The sequence below is a fragment of the Canis lupus genome, chromosome 10 (genome assembly GCF_011100685.1).
Source record: "Canis lupus familiaris isolate Mischka breed German Shepherd chromosome 10, alternate assembly UU_Cfam_GSD_1.0, whole genome shotgun sequence".
In the NCBI taxonomy this organism is placed as follows: Eukaryota; Metazoa; Chordata; class Mammalia; order Carnivora; family Canidae; genus Canis; species Canis lupus.
In genome coordinates this window covers 22,407,370-22,421,613 of record NC_049231.1, presented here as the reverse complement: position 1 = coordinate 22,421,613, position 14,244 = coordinate 22,407,370, and the positions used below count along the sequence as shown (strand labels likewise).

The window sequence follows — 14,244 nt, the reverse complement described above, 5'->3', positions numbered from 1 at the left end:
TCTCCTGCGTTCTAATCCCCTTAAAGAAAGGGGCTGTGTAGGATTAATCTGTGGGTCGGAACCGGCACACCATATCTGCGGTACCAATCAACGCGAAGGAAGGAACGTGGATTCCAGGCCCACGCACCTTCCATTCCACGCCCTTGACTTCACCTAACATCTGCAGCGGCCCCGGGAGGGGGGCTCACAGGTGCCCATTGCTCAGAAGAGAAGGCAAATGTCATGGGACAGACAGGCCCGAAAACCTGTTACCTGAAGACTTCCCCAGAATCCTCCCAGGCCCACCCGGCCTGCTCTGGTTGTCCAAGGGGCTGGGGAGTTGTTGGGGGGCCCAGCGCGGTACTCACTTGTGCGTGTAGCCCTCGGAGCCGGCCGTGAGGTTTGCCTGCATCACCGCCTGAAACTCGGTCTCGTTGCAGCAGTATTTGAAAACCGTGTTGTTATGGTGACAGCAGAGAATGAAGGTTTTGTTGTCCGAGAGCCGGGGGCAGTGGAAGCCAAAGTGATAGCGGCCTTTGTGGTCCGTGTAGGGCTCACAGACTCGGAAGTGCGCGGACAAGACTGGAAAACAGAGTCCCCAGGGTCAGCGTGGGGAGAGGGGTCCCCAAGCCCCACTGCCCTGGGAGTCCATGAGCCTGGGGGGGCTGCGCGCCTCCTCCCTCCCCAGGAGGGCTCAGTGGTCCAGACCGGGAAGCTGTCACCACCCAGACCTCCCTCCATGCCAGCCCGGCTGGCACTGTGTCCCCCAGATGCATCTTAAGCCTCGTGGGGATCCCCTCCAGCGGCTCTGCACACAGCAGGCACTCAACCAGGACAGTGTTAACTGAGCGCCTGCCTTGCCCTTCATACACTACCTCTCATTTAGCCCACGTAGCCATCCTAGCAGCCGGGTCTGGGATCCCACTCTACAGATGGAAAAACTGAGGCTCCGTGAGCTGTCTGAGCTCGTAAGAGGTGGTAGGGGGACTCCAACTCAAGCCGGCCGGGGTCTGAAGTCCAGCCCTCTCCATTCCTGTCACCAGCTTTATTATTATTATTATTATTATTATTATTATTATTATTATTATTTTATTTATTTATTCATGAGAGACACAGAGAGAGAGGCAGAGACACAGGCAGAGGAAGGAGAAGCAGACTCCTTGCAGGGAGCCCGATGCGGGACTCGATCCTGGGACTCTGGGATCATGCCCTGAGCCAAAGGCAGACACTCAACCTCTGAGCCACCCAGGCGCCCCTGTCACCAGTTGATGACCTCTGCTACCGTGTGGACTGGTGACAACCTGCCAACAAGCCCAAGAGGCCCGGCTGGAGGGCACCACAGGTGCAGACACCCGGTCCCCCTCTCGAAGGAAGCAACATCTCGTCTGTACCACGGTTTCTGCTAAACCAGTGCCCTAGCCCCAGAGGTCCCCAAGGGCCTGCCCTGGCCACCCCCATCTCACGGTCACAGAGCTGCCCTGGCTTTGGGCCCTGCCTCCCCTGGCTCAAGGCGGGAGGCCTCTATTCAGCCACAGAGGCTGCTGCAAACCCAGGACAGTATTTACCAGTCGTGTGGATGGTGATAAATAGGAGCGAAAGCCTAAGCAAATATAACAATGGAAAAAAACCTGGAGCCCGCTGTCTCGGGCTTAATTAGTATCTTCATAAAAGGGATTGCTGTATCTAATTTGTATCGCTGAAAAGGGGCTTCGTTGGCTGAATACATTTCTCCAACCACAAAGGCTCTGGTTTTGCAAAAGCTCCTCAGCTCGTGGAAAGCTCTGTCTCTGCTGAGAGGTAATCAGAGAGCAGCCCACAGGGCTCCCTGGGCGCCCCGGGCTGCTGGAGGGGAGTCCCAGCTGGGCTGCACTGGCCAGTGGGCAGACAGGCCTCATGAGCCGGAGTGCTGAGGCTGGGCGGGGGGGGGGGGGGGGGGGGGGGGGGGGGGGCTCATGAAATCCTGGGCCCCAAGTAAAGCACCCTCTCCCGTGGGGATAGACACGACCACTTTGGGAAGAAGGGCCCAGGGGAGCCCTCCAGGCCCCCTGCTCGACCTTGACCTTGGGAAACAGAAGACCCTCCTGGGGGATGACAACCCTAAGCATGCCCCATCTCATTTAATCTCACGTACTCCCACCGTACAGAGGATAAAATCGAGGCTCAGAGCAGTGGTTTCACAGTGCGGACCTGACCTGCTGCATCTGCATCCTCTGGGGACGCATCACAAACGCAGCGTCTCAGGCCCCTCAGCAGAGCTTCTGCATGAGCAATGCTGGCGTGGGAGGCAAGGCCTGCAGGTGATGCTGACGGCCTGGGGTTTGGGACCCACCGGCCCGGAGGAAGGACACGGCGGAGGCTGGATGTGAGGGCCAGAGGCGGGAAGTCCAGCGTCCATCCAGAGGTGAGGAAGCCCTGCTGTGGGCGGGCCTGTAGGCAGCTGGACAAGTCCACAACCCGCAAGCAGCTCGTCAGCAAGACCGGCTCAGGCCTGAGGCTGGATCGAGAGGCTAGGACCTGAAGTGGGACCCAGGGAGGGAAGGGATGGAGCGGGGAGGTGGCCTCTGAGCGTGGCTTCTGGGCTTCTGGGGTGGGGAGGGAGGCTGGGTAAGGCCGAAAATAGGAGAAATCCCACTGGATCACCCCGGCCACCACAGATGGTCTGGTGCCACTTGTTTTGCCACTTGGCAAAGATAAGGAGGCCACTGCTGCTTCCCGAGGAAGAATGTAGGAGAGCTGAAGTTGCCTAGAGCTCGGAGCCGGGGCAGCTGGGTCTGAATCATGGAGCATGCAGGGTGATCTGGCCCATCACGACCTCTGTGTGCCTCCTTGCGCTCACAGATGGGAGCCCACTGGCACCCCCGATGGCTGGGGCTCCGAAGACAGTAAACAGCAAAGCATGGGCCTTGCTTGGAGCAGGGAGGTGCGAGCAAGTGAGCGGCTGATACAGGGCTGCACCTGCTGGCTTCCAGACCCGCTGGGGTCCTCGGGCTGTGCCTGGGCCCCAGGGCAGAGGGACACTCTGTGAGCAGGCCACCAGTGGGTTCCAAGCCACCAGGAGAACTGGTCCGAGTGGAAAGGGGACCCCAAGGAGGCAGCCGCTCCCTTGGGTTCCAAGGGAGGACCACGGCGCGCCCTCATCATCAAACGGCCGTGTGACTGTGTGGCCTGGGGCAGCTCCCCGTCCTTTGAGCCTGTTCCCTCATTTGTGAAATGGGTGAGGACTTCCTCCTCTCTCCCAGGAGGCAGTGAGGACCACGGGCACTAACGCTTGGAACAGGAGTCAGGGAGGAGCTTGGTGAACAGTGGCTCCCAGACCCTTGGCCTGGCTCTGGCTCTGCATCCTGGAGCCTCCTGTCCCCCCTAGGGCCCTCAGGGCCTCCTCTGAGCCATGTTGTCCCTCAGCAAAGGGACAAGGGCAGGAAGCCTGTGTCAACAGGTCTGCTGGAGCGAGAGGGCATGAGGAGGTCCTGTGCACAAACGCACAAACGACAGAGGCAGAGACACAGAGACACCGAGAGATACAGAGAGGGAGACAGACACAGAGGGAGATACAGAGAGAGCAGAGGCCTGGCTCAGGCCAGGGCTCGTCCAGCCACCACTGCTGGCGGGCGGGAGGGGGGCTTCTCCAGGCGGCAGCTTCAGCTCGGAGCAGCTGAAGGACTTGCTTTATGCCCATCTGTGTCGACAGGAGTGTGGGGGCCCACCTGCTGCATCAGGCGATGCCCAGGAGGAGGTCGGGTGACAGCCGGCGGATTGGAACCCCAGTCCTCGCGCTGGCTGTATGGCCTCCTCCTACCCAGTTCGGCTCTGAGCCTCAGTTTCCTCATCCATACAATGGGATGACCACGGCATTTCGGCCTTGACTTTCAGGTGTGGGGTAGGGAATCCACGGGAAGGCTCTCCCAGGGCTGGCAGCGGCAGTTAACCCCCTCGTGCCTGGGGGGACACTCAGCACGGCTCCTGGCGAGGGCACTCGGGGGGCAGCACACAGTAGGCTCTCACCGAACAGCACTGAGCGTTAGCTCCTCACCAGGGGGAGGCTGGGGGGCCAGGGGCAGCGCCCCCCCCACCTGCCAGGACCCAGAACCCCGGCCGGGCTAGCACGGACCCTGGGAAGGGATCACCCGTGCCACCCCCCCACCCCCCCGCTGGGCACCCATGGAAGTTCTACCTGCAGAGATCAGCAACGAGAGGACGGTGAGCACGTTCAAGGACTGCTGGCCACAACTGGTCATCATTTGGCTGGCATCGATCCGTGGGGAGCTGCCTGTTTAACGAGATTCGGCAGAGGCTGGGTGTGGGCTGACACTGCTGCCCACGGCGGGGGACGAGAGCAGGGGCAGGGCCGGGAGGATGGAAGCGCGGCCATCCAATTTCCTTCTGGAACAGATGACCTCCCCCACCCGTCAACTGTCACCTCCTTTTCTTTTCACGGCAAAATGAGACTTAATCAAAAGCGGGCCGGTGGCTCAGGTGGTGGAAAATGGGCGGGCAGAGGCCAGTGGGCGGGCACCCCGGGGTGCGGGGGGCCAGCGCAGCTGCTTAGCACGGGGGGTTTGGGGGGCCGGGGTGTTGGACAGGAGCTCGCACACCCCCCGGGGGCCTGCAGGCCCCAGGTCCCCCTGCTGTGCCGCTCACGGGGACTCCCGTTAACCCCTCCGCCGGTCCGCACAGGGCCGGGCACCGTCCGGGCATCAGGGACACGGCAGTGGGCAGACCAGATGCGACGCAGCACGAACGCGGCCCGTGGCCCGGCCCTGCGTCCAGCGAGGGAGGCTGAGGGCAAGCGCACGAGCAGAGGAATGTCTGAAACGCTCCGAGGCTCCCAGGGTTACATCCTCAAGAGCTGCCAGCTGGGGCTTGGACACACACTGGCACGCCCGTGTTCGCAGCTGCACGAGGCGCGGCTGCAGCAAGTGCAAACAGCCCCCGTGTCCCGATAAACGGGGACATGAAAGATGGACACATGGCGGATGAGGGTTCAGCCTCTAAAAGGAAGGGGAGGCTGACAGGTGCCACCCACGGGTGAGCCCGAGGACATCGTGCTGGGGGAGACGAGCCTGCCATGGAAGGACACGCGCCGTGTGACTCCACTGACACGGGGTCCCCGGGGTCATCGTCACGTTCGTAGAAACGAGTAGGATGGTGGGCACTGGGGGCCAGGGAAGAGATGGGAGCGCGTGTTTCATGGGACAGAGCTTGTTCCCACCAGTTGGGAAGATGGAGAGAGTCCTGGAGAGGGATGGTGGTGATGGCTGCGTGGACTTAATGCCGCCCAACTATACTCTAAATATGGTTAAAACATAGACTCCATGTCATGTGTATTTTACCACAATAAACAAAGCTATGAGGGCGGAATAACACCAGATGTGTGTGTGAGGGGGTACACAGTGGTGCCAGGGGGCTGGTTCAGGAGAGTGGTCGGGGAAGGCCTCGGGCCGAGGTGACAGCCGGCAGACCTGAGACAGGAGTGAGCAGCGTGGCTGTTGGGAGGAACCGTGCTGCAGACCAGGGAGCAGCAGGTGCAAAGGCCCTGAGGCAGGAGCAGCTGAGAGGCCAGTGGGGGATACTAGGGAGTACATGTCGCAGGAGGCCACCTGAGGCATAGCCTTGGCCCTCAGTGGCCACCTCATATCAGGTTGTTGAAGCCCCAGGACAAACCTTAGGGCACCTCACCATCATCACCACCTCCCTACGGGGGTGTGGGAATGGAGGCAGGGCACCTGAGAAGGCCTAAATGTGCTCTGTGTAAACCCTGTGGTTGACCCCTTACTCCCAGTGGGCTGTAAATTGCATGTGGCTGCGGAGAGGTGTAGACACTCGGGATGGGGATTAATTTGCTGAGCACCTAATATGTGCCAGGCTCTGGTTCCGCTCATGGACCTCTTCCCTCGTGTCACACCCCGTCAGGGTGTATGAATTGTGCCCCCCCAAATCCTTAGGTCGCAGTCCTAACCCCCCACCCCTGGAACCTCAGAATGGGACCTTATTTAGAAATAGGGTCATTGGAGATATAGTTATAGGGGGTCATTCCTGGGGTCTGGGGAGACCCCAACCAAACACGACTGGTGACCTTATAAGAAGGGGATGTTACGACGTGGAGACATGAAGAGAGGAGGCCAAGTGAAGACAGAGGTAGAGGTTGGGGCGATGATGCATCTACACGCCGGTGAACCCCAAGACGGCCAGCAGACCTCGGGAGGCTGGGGGAGAGCCTGGGCCGACGCCCCGGGAGGCCAGGGGGGTCCAGCCCCGCCCACACCTTGGTCCTGGACTCCGGCCTCCCGCCCGTGCAAGCAGACATCAGCCGTGGTGCTTTGTTCCGGGGCCCCGGGACCTTGTCACTCCTCCTCCTGCGGGGATCACCCCAGGACAGGCCGGGATCCGCAGTGAGGTGTGAGGGGTGCGCGCGGCTCACTGGGAGCTGGGGCCCATGTGAGGACCCTGAGTGCCCTCCCAGCCAGGCCGTACCCCCACCTGCAGGGCAGGTTTTGACCCCTCCGTCCTGGGTCTGGTGCCGATGCCGTGTTGTCCCCCCGCCCCGTGAAGCCCTCTGTCTCCCAGGGGAAGGTCTGCGAGCAGAGCAGACTGCAGAGACCTGCTGCCAGAGAACACGGTTCTGGAAGATGGTACCGGGAAGGGCACGAGAGCCCTCCGGCCGCCTGACTGTCCTGGGGTACCTGCTCTGGGCCCGGCCCCGGGCTGGGCTCCAGGGGTCAGGACGGCCAGCTCGTCCTCGCCCTCGGCAGCTCACAGCCTGGTCGGGGGGGGCACAGGGGTGCCAGCTGGGGCCTGAGGGGGTCCCTCTGCGTGGCAGCAGGCGGAGGAGAAAGCCACCTGGGAAACCCAGAGGCTCGGAACTTCCGAGAGGAGACAGGACCGGGCTCCATGGGCCGCTCAGGCCTCGCTCTCACCCGGAGCACGGGCGGCGGGGTGGCCAAGGGTGCCAGGGGCTGTTCCTCTGAAGCGTGAGCCAGGATACGATGGGGGTTGGCATGAGCGTGCGGTGGGGGGCCCGAGACGCCGTCATTCGGAGGTTGTGCCCGCTGGCCCTCCCATCCCTCCCGCAGGCCCCTCTCCGCACCCACCGGCCCACCGGCTCTAAGCCGCTTAATTGTTCTGAGCCTGGGCCTCCGCCCGGCCTCCCTCAGGGCCCTCCTAGGAGGATGAAGGAGATTAAAGCATTTCAAAGTGCTTAGCCAGGATTTGCACCGAGGAAACCCAAAGATCGACCCTGAAAAGCGCATGGTGGGGCGTGGGGAGGGACAGGTCCTCTGAGGTGACACCCTCCATGGGAGCAAGCCCAGGCCCGCAGGTCTCCTGACCCTCTGGCTCCTGTAGGGTGGAGTCCAGGGCACAAACCCTAGGGCCAGTGGGTTTGTTGAATGAATATAGGGTGTGTGTGTGTGTGTGCTGGGTGGGGGGATCCACCCTGCCTTGCACCCAGCACTCCCTCCTGCTGCTCCAGCCCCTACAAAGCCCTCCATCTATGGGGGCTGGGGGCTGTCCCTCATACCCGGGTGTCCTCCTCTCACTCCTGAGTGCAAATCCCACACCGCCTTAGAGGCAGCTCCAGGAGGCCCGCCGTGATCCCATCCGCTGGAAGAAGCAGCACCTCACCTTCCATCTCTGCTTTCATTCCTGTGCTCATTCATTTATTCACTCGCCTGCTTTCCCAGTATCTTCTCATTAACCCCCACTCTGGAACAGGTTTGAGTGGGGTTCTGGGGGCGGGGACGCCCGTCAGCTCTACTTTATGGGCCTGGTCCTGTGCCCTCCTCTATGAGGCCATGAGAGCCAGCTGGGGGCCACGGGCACGGGGCTTGGGCTCCAGAGTCCCCCAGACTGGGTGTGACTCCCAGCCCGGCCCCCACCAGCCTCAGAGGCCTGTCCTGGCTCCTCCCAGAGGCCAGCATGCTGCAGGTGTGTGGGGCCAGGACACACTCCGGGGCTGCTCAGAGTCCACGGCCCGACCGTGCTCCCACTCCCACCCAGGGCTGCCTGGGCCTGAGTCAACAGTGGGGGGGGCGGGGGGGGTTCACGGAGGACAGAAGCCACAGCCCTGTTTGCTGGACAAAGGTCGGGGTACGGGGAGTCTGGCTGGGGCCTGCAGGCCTATGGGGGGGCCCTGCTCCCCAGGCGCTCAGGGCAGCTCAGGTGCCGGACCTGAAGGCCGAATCCACCGCGGAACAAAAGCCCACCTCGTGTCACATGGGAAGTTACGTAAAAATCCCATTTCTAATGAGACAGCAAAACTCAGAAGCCAGCTATGCCCCCCTGCCCCCGCTGGCAGGGTCAGAGTGGCTTCTGGAAAGTCGGTGCCTGGGGGCAGCCGTGTCCTAGGTCCATTCTCAGGGGTCACACGACTGAGAGCACCGACATTCACAAGGTGGAAGCCATCCCCTGGCGCTCGTGTGGGGTCCGCAGAGGGGCCACGGGCCCAGGGGCCACGGGTGCAGGTGGAAAGGGGACGTCACATGTCAGGTGTGGCCACCTGGGACCTCCATGGGTGACGCCTGCGGGACAGGGGAGACTCCCTTCCTCCCCGGGGCCTGAGTCCTGGACCCTGACTTTTCCCTGTGTCATCTCTGGGAACCCCATCACCCGGGGCAGGCAGGCCACCAAACCCCGTCTCGTAAAGAAGGAAACAGGCTCAAGGTCACCCGGCCCCTCAGCGACCAGGACGGGACAGGAGGCCAACCCCGCCGGGGTCCTGCTGTCTGCCTGGGCGCTGCAGGGTTTCGGGGCGTCGCCCCACCCCCCGCCCCTCCCCCTGAGGAAGCACATCTCCCACAGATGGATTAGATTTATCGTCCTGGGTTCTAGTTCTCTGAAAATTGGTAAAATTACCCCCACGAGGGTAGCTCGGGGCCGCCAATAAAACTCAAATAACTGGAAGAATGTTCTGGATGAGTAGGACTCCCCCAAGCTCTGATCGCATCCAGAATCACGGGTCCAGCACGCATCTCTGCGGTCCACCCCTCGGGTCAGCCGGGGACTGCTGTTCCCAGATTCGAGGATTATTTTTAAACACCGAATTTGGCGAGGCTGGAGAGGAGAGGAAGGAGGGCACGCGGAGAGAAAGAGCTGATGGATTATGCCCCACCGGGGACGACAGCAGATCTGCTCTCGTCAGCCCGGCCGGGCGAGGGAGGGACGCGGGGCAGGGCCTGGGTGCAGGCAGGAGGGGCTGCCGAGGACACCCCAGGCCGGGCACCCCTCGGGGGGCACCCCCTTCTGGGACCACCACACCCGGCCCCGGGCCTGGCCGAGCGCATCCTCCTGCCGGGACCCGGTCAAGGGCAGCATGGCCTGCAGGTTGGGTCCCGCAGCCTGGACCACACCGTCTGGGGCCGGGACTTGGCTGCACTTATGTCACCACACCCCGTGTGGCCTGGGACAAGTCTCCCCGGTCTCCTTGGACCTAGAATGGGAATAAAAATAGTATCTAATTCACAGGATCCTCGTGACTGTCCGTCCAATGAGGTGATGCATCAAAGTGCCTGGGACGGAGCTGGCAGGCAGTGGGTGCTGAGAGTGTCGGTGCTCAGTGTTCCTTGGGCTGCCTCTGCCCCAGCCCCCCGCCCCCCAGCACCTGCCCAGGTCCCCGTGGCCCCAGGGCCGGCTTTCTGACGTGCCCACTTTCTCAGGAGTCCCGGCAGCTCCGGGTTCAAGTCTATACCCTATCCTGAGGCCCCGCACGGTCTGGCCCCCACCCCGACTCCCTCCGCTCCTCCAGGGTCCGCCCTCTCCTCTGGGCGCCGGCACAGGCTGCCCCCCCACCCCGTGCCTGGGAGCCCCTTCCCCTGTCCCGCAGCTGGGCAGCTTCGACCCAACTTTCAAGGCTCAGCCCCTGGGTGGGCTCCCAAAGCTCCCTGCCCCTGCGCCTGCCCCGGGTTGTCTCAGGCTGTGTTGGATTCACCCACCCCCAGCATGGGCAGGAGCACGGCAGGGCACAAAGCTTTAGTGCAAACCGGGAGAAGAGACAATGAATGTGGCCCTGACCCCCTTTAGACCTGGCCACCCAAGCCCGGAATTTCCCGGCATTGGAAACCTACAAGGACGCCTGACTAGTGACAGGTGTGTCACCCAAACACATCCAGCCCCCCCCTCCCCTGCCGGGTGCATGAGGGCCCCACGGCAGGGCGAGGACAGGTCCTGCCCCAGCCTACTGGGTGCCGGGTGGCGGAGAGCAGAGCACGGGCGTCCAGTGGGGTCCTTCCCGGGTGCCCCCTTCCCCAACTCCTACATCCAAGTCAGACCAACCTACCAGGTCCAGCGCCAAGGCCACCTGGTCACCCTCCCACCCCACCGTCCGGGGAGTGGTTCGTCCTCTGGAGGTCCATTCAATGAATACCCAAATGGGCCGACCCCAGTGCAGGCGAGGGTGGGTGGGCGTTCAGACACAGGCAAGAGGGACACAGCCTGGCGGCCATGGGACTAGGATCTGGGGGGGCGACTCATGAAGCACCCGATTCCATGACGAATTAGTCACAAAGCTTGGACAGTCTTCCCACTACTACTGGCAGTAACAGGACTGCTGCGAATAGTAATGAAACAAGGGTGGGGCGCTTCAGGGACTCGCAGACCGTCCTGCGGGCAGCAGGTGCCCAAGAGACAGGTGATGGGGAGGCGACAGCCCTTGGGGCCCCTCCCCGAGCTCATTCACCGCTCGCCACACCCCAGCCCTGAGGCTATACCTCCCCCCCCACCCCGCCCCCAGGGAGCAGATGGAGGGTGAGGGCAGAGCCAGGATTCAAACCTCGTGCTCTGCTCCCTGTGCCCTGTCTACACTGACAGATGAGCGCGTCCACACCCCAGGCAACACACACATGTGCACACACATCCACACACCGTACCCGTCCGCACCCATATGGAAGCACACGTGGTATCAGCAGTGATGTTTAATCTCCAGCGCATTCCCAAGAGGTACAGACCCGACCCTGAGCTCACGAACTTTCGTTCAGGACGGCGCTCCCTTCGAGGTTATGAACTCTCACTCCGAAATGTGAAGTCTGGGAATAAACTCGCAGGGAGGCGGGACGCCTGCATGAAGCAAGATCAAAGTGGAGGGAGCGGGGCGGAGGGAGGAGGGACGTGTTCCCTCCCTGTGCTGGCCGGGGCCAGGGGGCCGGAGCACACGCGTGGAGGACACACACAGGCCAGAGAGCAACAGGTGCGCTGAGCCCCGCGCCAGCCCCCTCCCCACAGCTCCTCACCACCCCCTCACTGTGCTGGCCCCTGAGGTCCCGGGTTGCTCCCACCTCAAGGGCAGACCTGCAAGCCTGGGAGGGAGCCCCCTCCGGCCCCCCACTTCCTCTCCCTTGATCAGTCAAGCACCTCGGGGTCCCTGTGCACCACTGCTGTACCCCCAACCCATCCTCACCTGGAAGCCAGAGAGCTGGCTTTCAAAATGCGGGCCCCAGCGACCCAATCAAAACCCCCCAAAGGCACTGGCTGAAGAGCAGACTCTGGAGGGGTCCTGGCTCCTCCCTGGCCGGGAGGTCCCCCTCCAGCCTCACTGGCCATCTCTCCGCCCCTGGCACTTCCAGACAAATCCCCCAGGGCCTGTGGCCTCCAAGGCCTGACCCCTGCCGCTGCGCTCACTGCCCGTCCACCTTTCCCTCCCACGCAGAAGGCGGTTTCTAGTTGCATGCCTGGCGCAGGGGCTCTCTGAGCACATCTGTCTTCCATCGAGCTGTAGGCCGGACGAGGGCTGGGACCTGGGACCAGCGACATAACTTGCAGGGCCCGGTGCAAAATAAAAAATGCAGGTCTTTGTTTAAAAAAAAAGAAGCTTGGGCCCTCCTGAGTGCCGGGCTCGGCGTGACTGCACAGGTCCCGTGCCACCAAAGCTGGCCCTGCTGAGACCATGCGGTCGCCGCGTGTCACCGTAAGCAGCACGGGGCCTGGCACACAGTGGGCACTTTCTAAACACTCGCTGGGCTGGGGGATGACTGTAGGCATCATTAGCTCTGCTTTGCAGATAAATAAACCATAACTTAGCCTAAGTGGTTTGCCCGGACCTGGAGGGGGCAGGGCCATGACCTGAACTCAGGTCTGTCTGCTGGCAAATGGGCTGGTGGTGGGTGCGGGGGTGACATCACCTAGCCTGGGATCTAAGCTCTGCCGCTCACTAGCTGAGTATTCTCGGCAGCTTACTTCCCTGGCCTCTGGTCCCTCATCTGTAAGGTGGGAACCAGGCCCCCACCTTGCTGGGCTACAAAGAGACAGAAAGAGCCAGAAAGGCTAGTGCCAGAGCATAATGCTAACGCTCCATGAGTGCCTCCTATCCACTGTTGCCAATGGTTTAAGGACCCCAGAGTTTCCTGGGTGCCCCTTAGCAAATGAAAGGGCGTTTGAACACTATGCCTCCAGGTGAATTCCTCTTCGTGCTGCGCCTATGCCTTTAGTTGGCGCTAAGATCTTTCCACCCCGCCTGCTGGCTAATTGCTTCCCTGCCTGGTGCAAGCTTCTGGGGCAGAGGGGACTTCTGTGCCTCTTATCCCCCCACCATGCTTTGCATACAGTAGGTGCTTGAGTAGACATTTGCTGCCCAAAAGGGTGGGAACCCCGTCCACACTCATTGGCCTGGGTGCCAGGCCCACCTCATTGCAAGGAGCAAGCTCTGGGAGGAAACAAGGTGCATCAGGCGTTGGCCTTTAGGGCAACACGCTCTCTCCTCCGGTAGAGACAGGGTCTCGACTTCAACTGTCACTGCCAGCGACCCTTGGGCACCAGCCTCGCCGTGGAAGCCACTCGCCTTAGCCGAGAAACCCCAAACCCCAACTCTGGGGCCGGGGAACCCCCCGGGCCCCCTGCAGTCACCCACATCAGGCGGGCATGATCACACCTGCTCCATGGGGCCGCTGCAGGGTCAGAGGGATTTCTGCACACTATAGTATGGGGTGTTGGAAAGAGCGTCCCAATCCCTGCTTCCAGAACACACTGCAGCCTCTCCTTGATAGGGCTCTCTGCCCTCTGTGACACTCTCCACCCGGCCAGCTGGGCTCTGGGTTCAAGTCTTCACCTCGCCTTGCTTCCCTGGACCCCTTCCTTGACCCCTTGCCCCGGGGCCAGTTCTGCACAACCAAGTCCTCCCTGCATGTCCCTTTCTCCAATGCTGGAGGTAGGCACTGCTGCTCGACCCACGTCACAGGTGAGGAGACCGAGGCGGGAAATCCCAGCCCCTGGAGGTTCTGTTCTCCCCCTTGGGTCACAGGGCAAGCGGCTCTCCCGCCTCAGCCTCGGTTTCCTCCCTCGTTAAAGGGAGAGCTTAGCTGAAGCCATCGAGGGACACTCTGCAACCTGACATCCCTCTGCCTCTGTCTGTTCCCTCGAATTATTTGGCCGCACCATGGAGATAAAACAACCCCTGGAAATCCCAGCGGCATTTTGTCTTCCCCACTGGAGAAACACAAAAATATCACATGAAGAATGAATCACTGGAAGTGTCAGGGCAGGAAGAGGAAAGACAGGCCCGCAGAACGCCTGTCGGAGGGTGGCCCCGATTTCTTTCCTGACACCCAGGCCTCCCACCGTGCGAGGGACCCTGGCCCTGGGAACCCTCCCCATGGGGGACGACAGGAGCCAAGCCTCAGTTTCCTATGTGTCAATGAGGCTCACACACCCGCCCTGCTGGGGTGCTGGGAGGGACCAGGGAGGCATGCCTGAATGTATTTGTTCACTCATTCCCTGCAAGGTGGGACACCGGGTGCTGGGCTGGGGACAGCGGACATCGCGGTGAGCTGAACAAACCCGCCCCACCCTCAGAAACCAGCCAGATACCCATTTGTGCGACCCAGGGCAGCGGAGCCAATGGGAGGGCCCTGACCTGGTCTGGGTTGGGGGCACCCCAGGGCAGCTGAGACCTGAGGTCGCTGGGCCTTACCCAGACCAGGAGAGGGTGGGCCTCGGGGATGGAGTGCGCCAGCATTGAGCACAGCTCGGGGAAAGGCCGAGAGGTGGAGCAGAGCCAGGGGAGGATGAGGCAGGTGCCCTGGGAGAAGGGGGAGGGGAGGCCGAGGTGGGGGAGGAGGCCCTGTTTACCTATCAGGACCGTGGTGGGCACTCCGGGCACAGAAGGGGTGCTGACGGGCTCACTCCTACGATTTATAAGGCCCACCATAAATGAGGGGTGCTACACTCTTGGGTGGGGAAGGGACTGAGAAACAGAGCAAAGGGCAAAAAGCAAGGGAAGTGGGGTGGGAGGGAGCCACTTGAGCACCTACTGTGTGCGAAGCCCTTCTGGGCATTCTTAGGGCT

General features: G+C 61.9%; 1 protein-coding gene across 5 annotated transcripts in view; it reads right to left on the bottom strand.

Annotated features, from left to right (window-relative positions):
• The window catches only part of SHISAL1 (shisa like 1), a 74,511-nt gene that overhangs the window by 44,595 nt on the left and 15,672 nt on the right, over positions 1–14,244 (bottom strand). For all 5 annotated transcript variants that reach the window (XR_005365500.1, XR_005365501.1, XR_005365502.1 and 2 more), the window contains exons 2-3: positions 4,151–4,246; positions 348–561 (exon numbers count right to left, since the gene is read on the bottom strand). Coding sequence is in view for 2 of the 5 variants with exons in the window: in XM_038550256.1 (XP_038406184.1) it covers positions 348–561; positions 4,151–4,217 (281 nt within the window). In the remaining 3 variants the exon portion in view is untranslated. The remainder of the gene's footprint in view (positions 1–347; positions 562–4,150; positions 4,247–14,244) is intronic.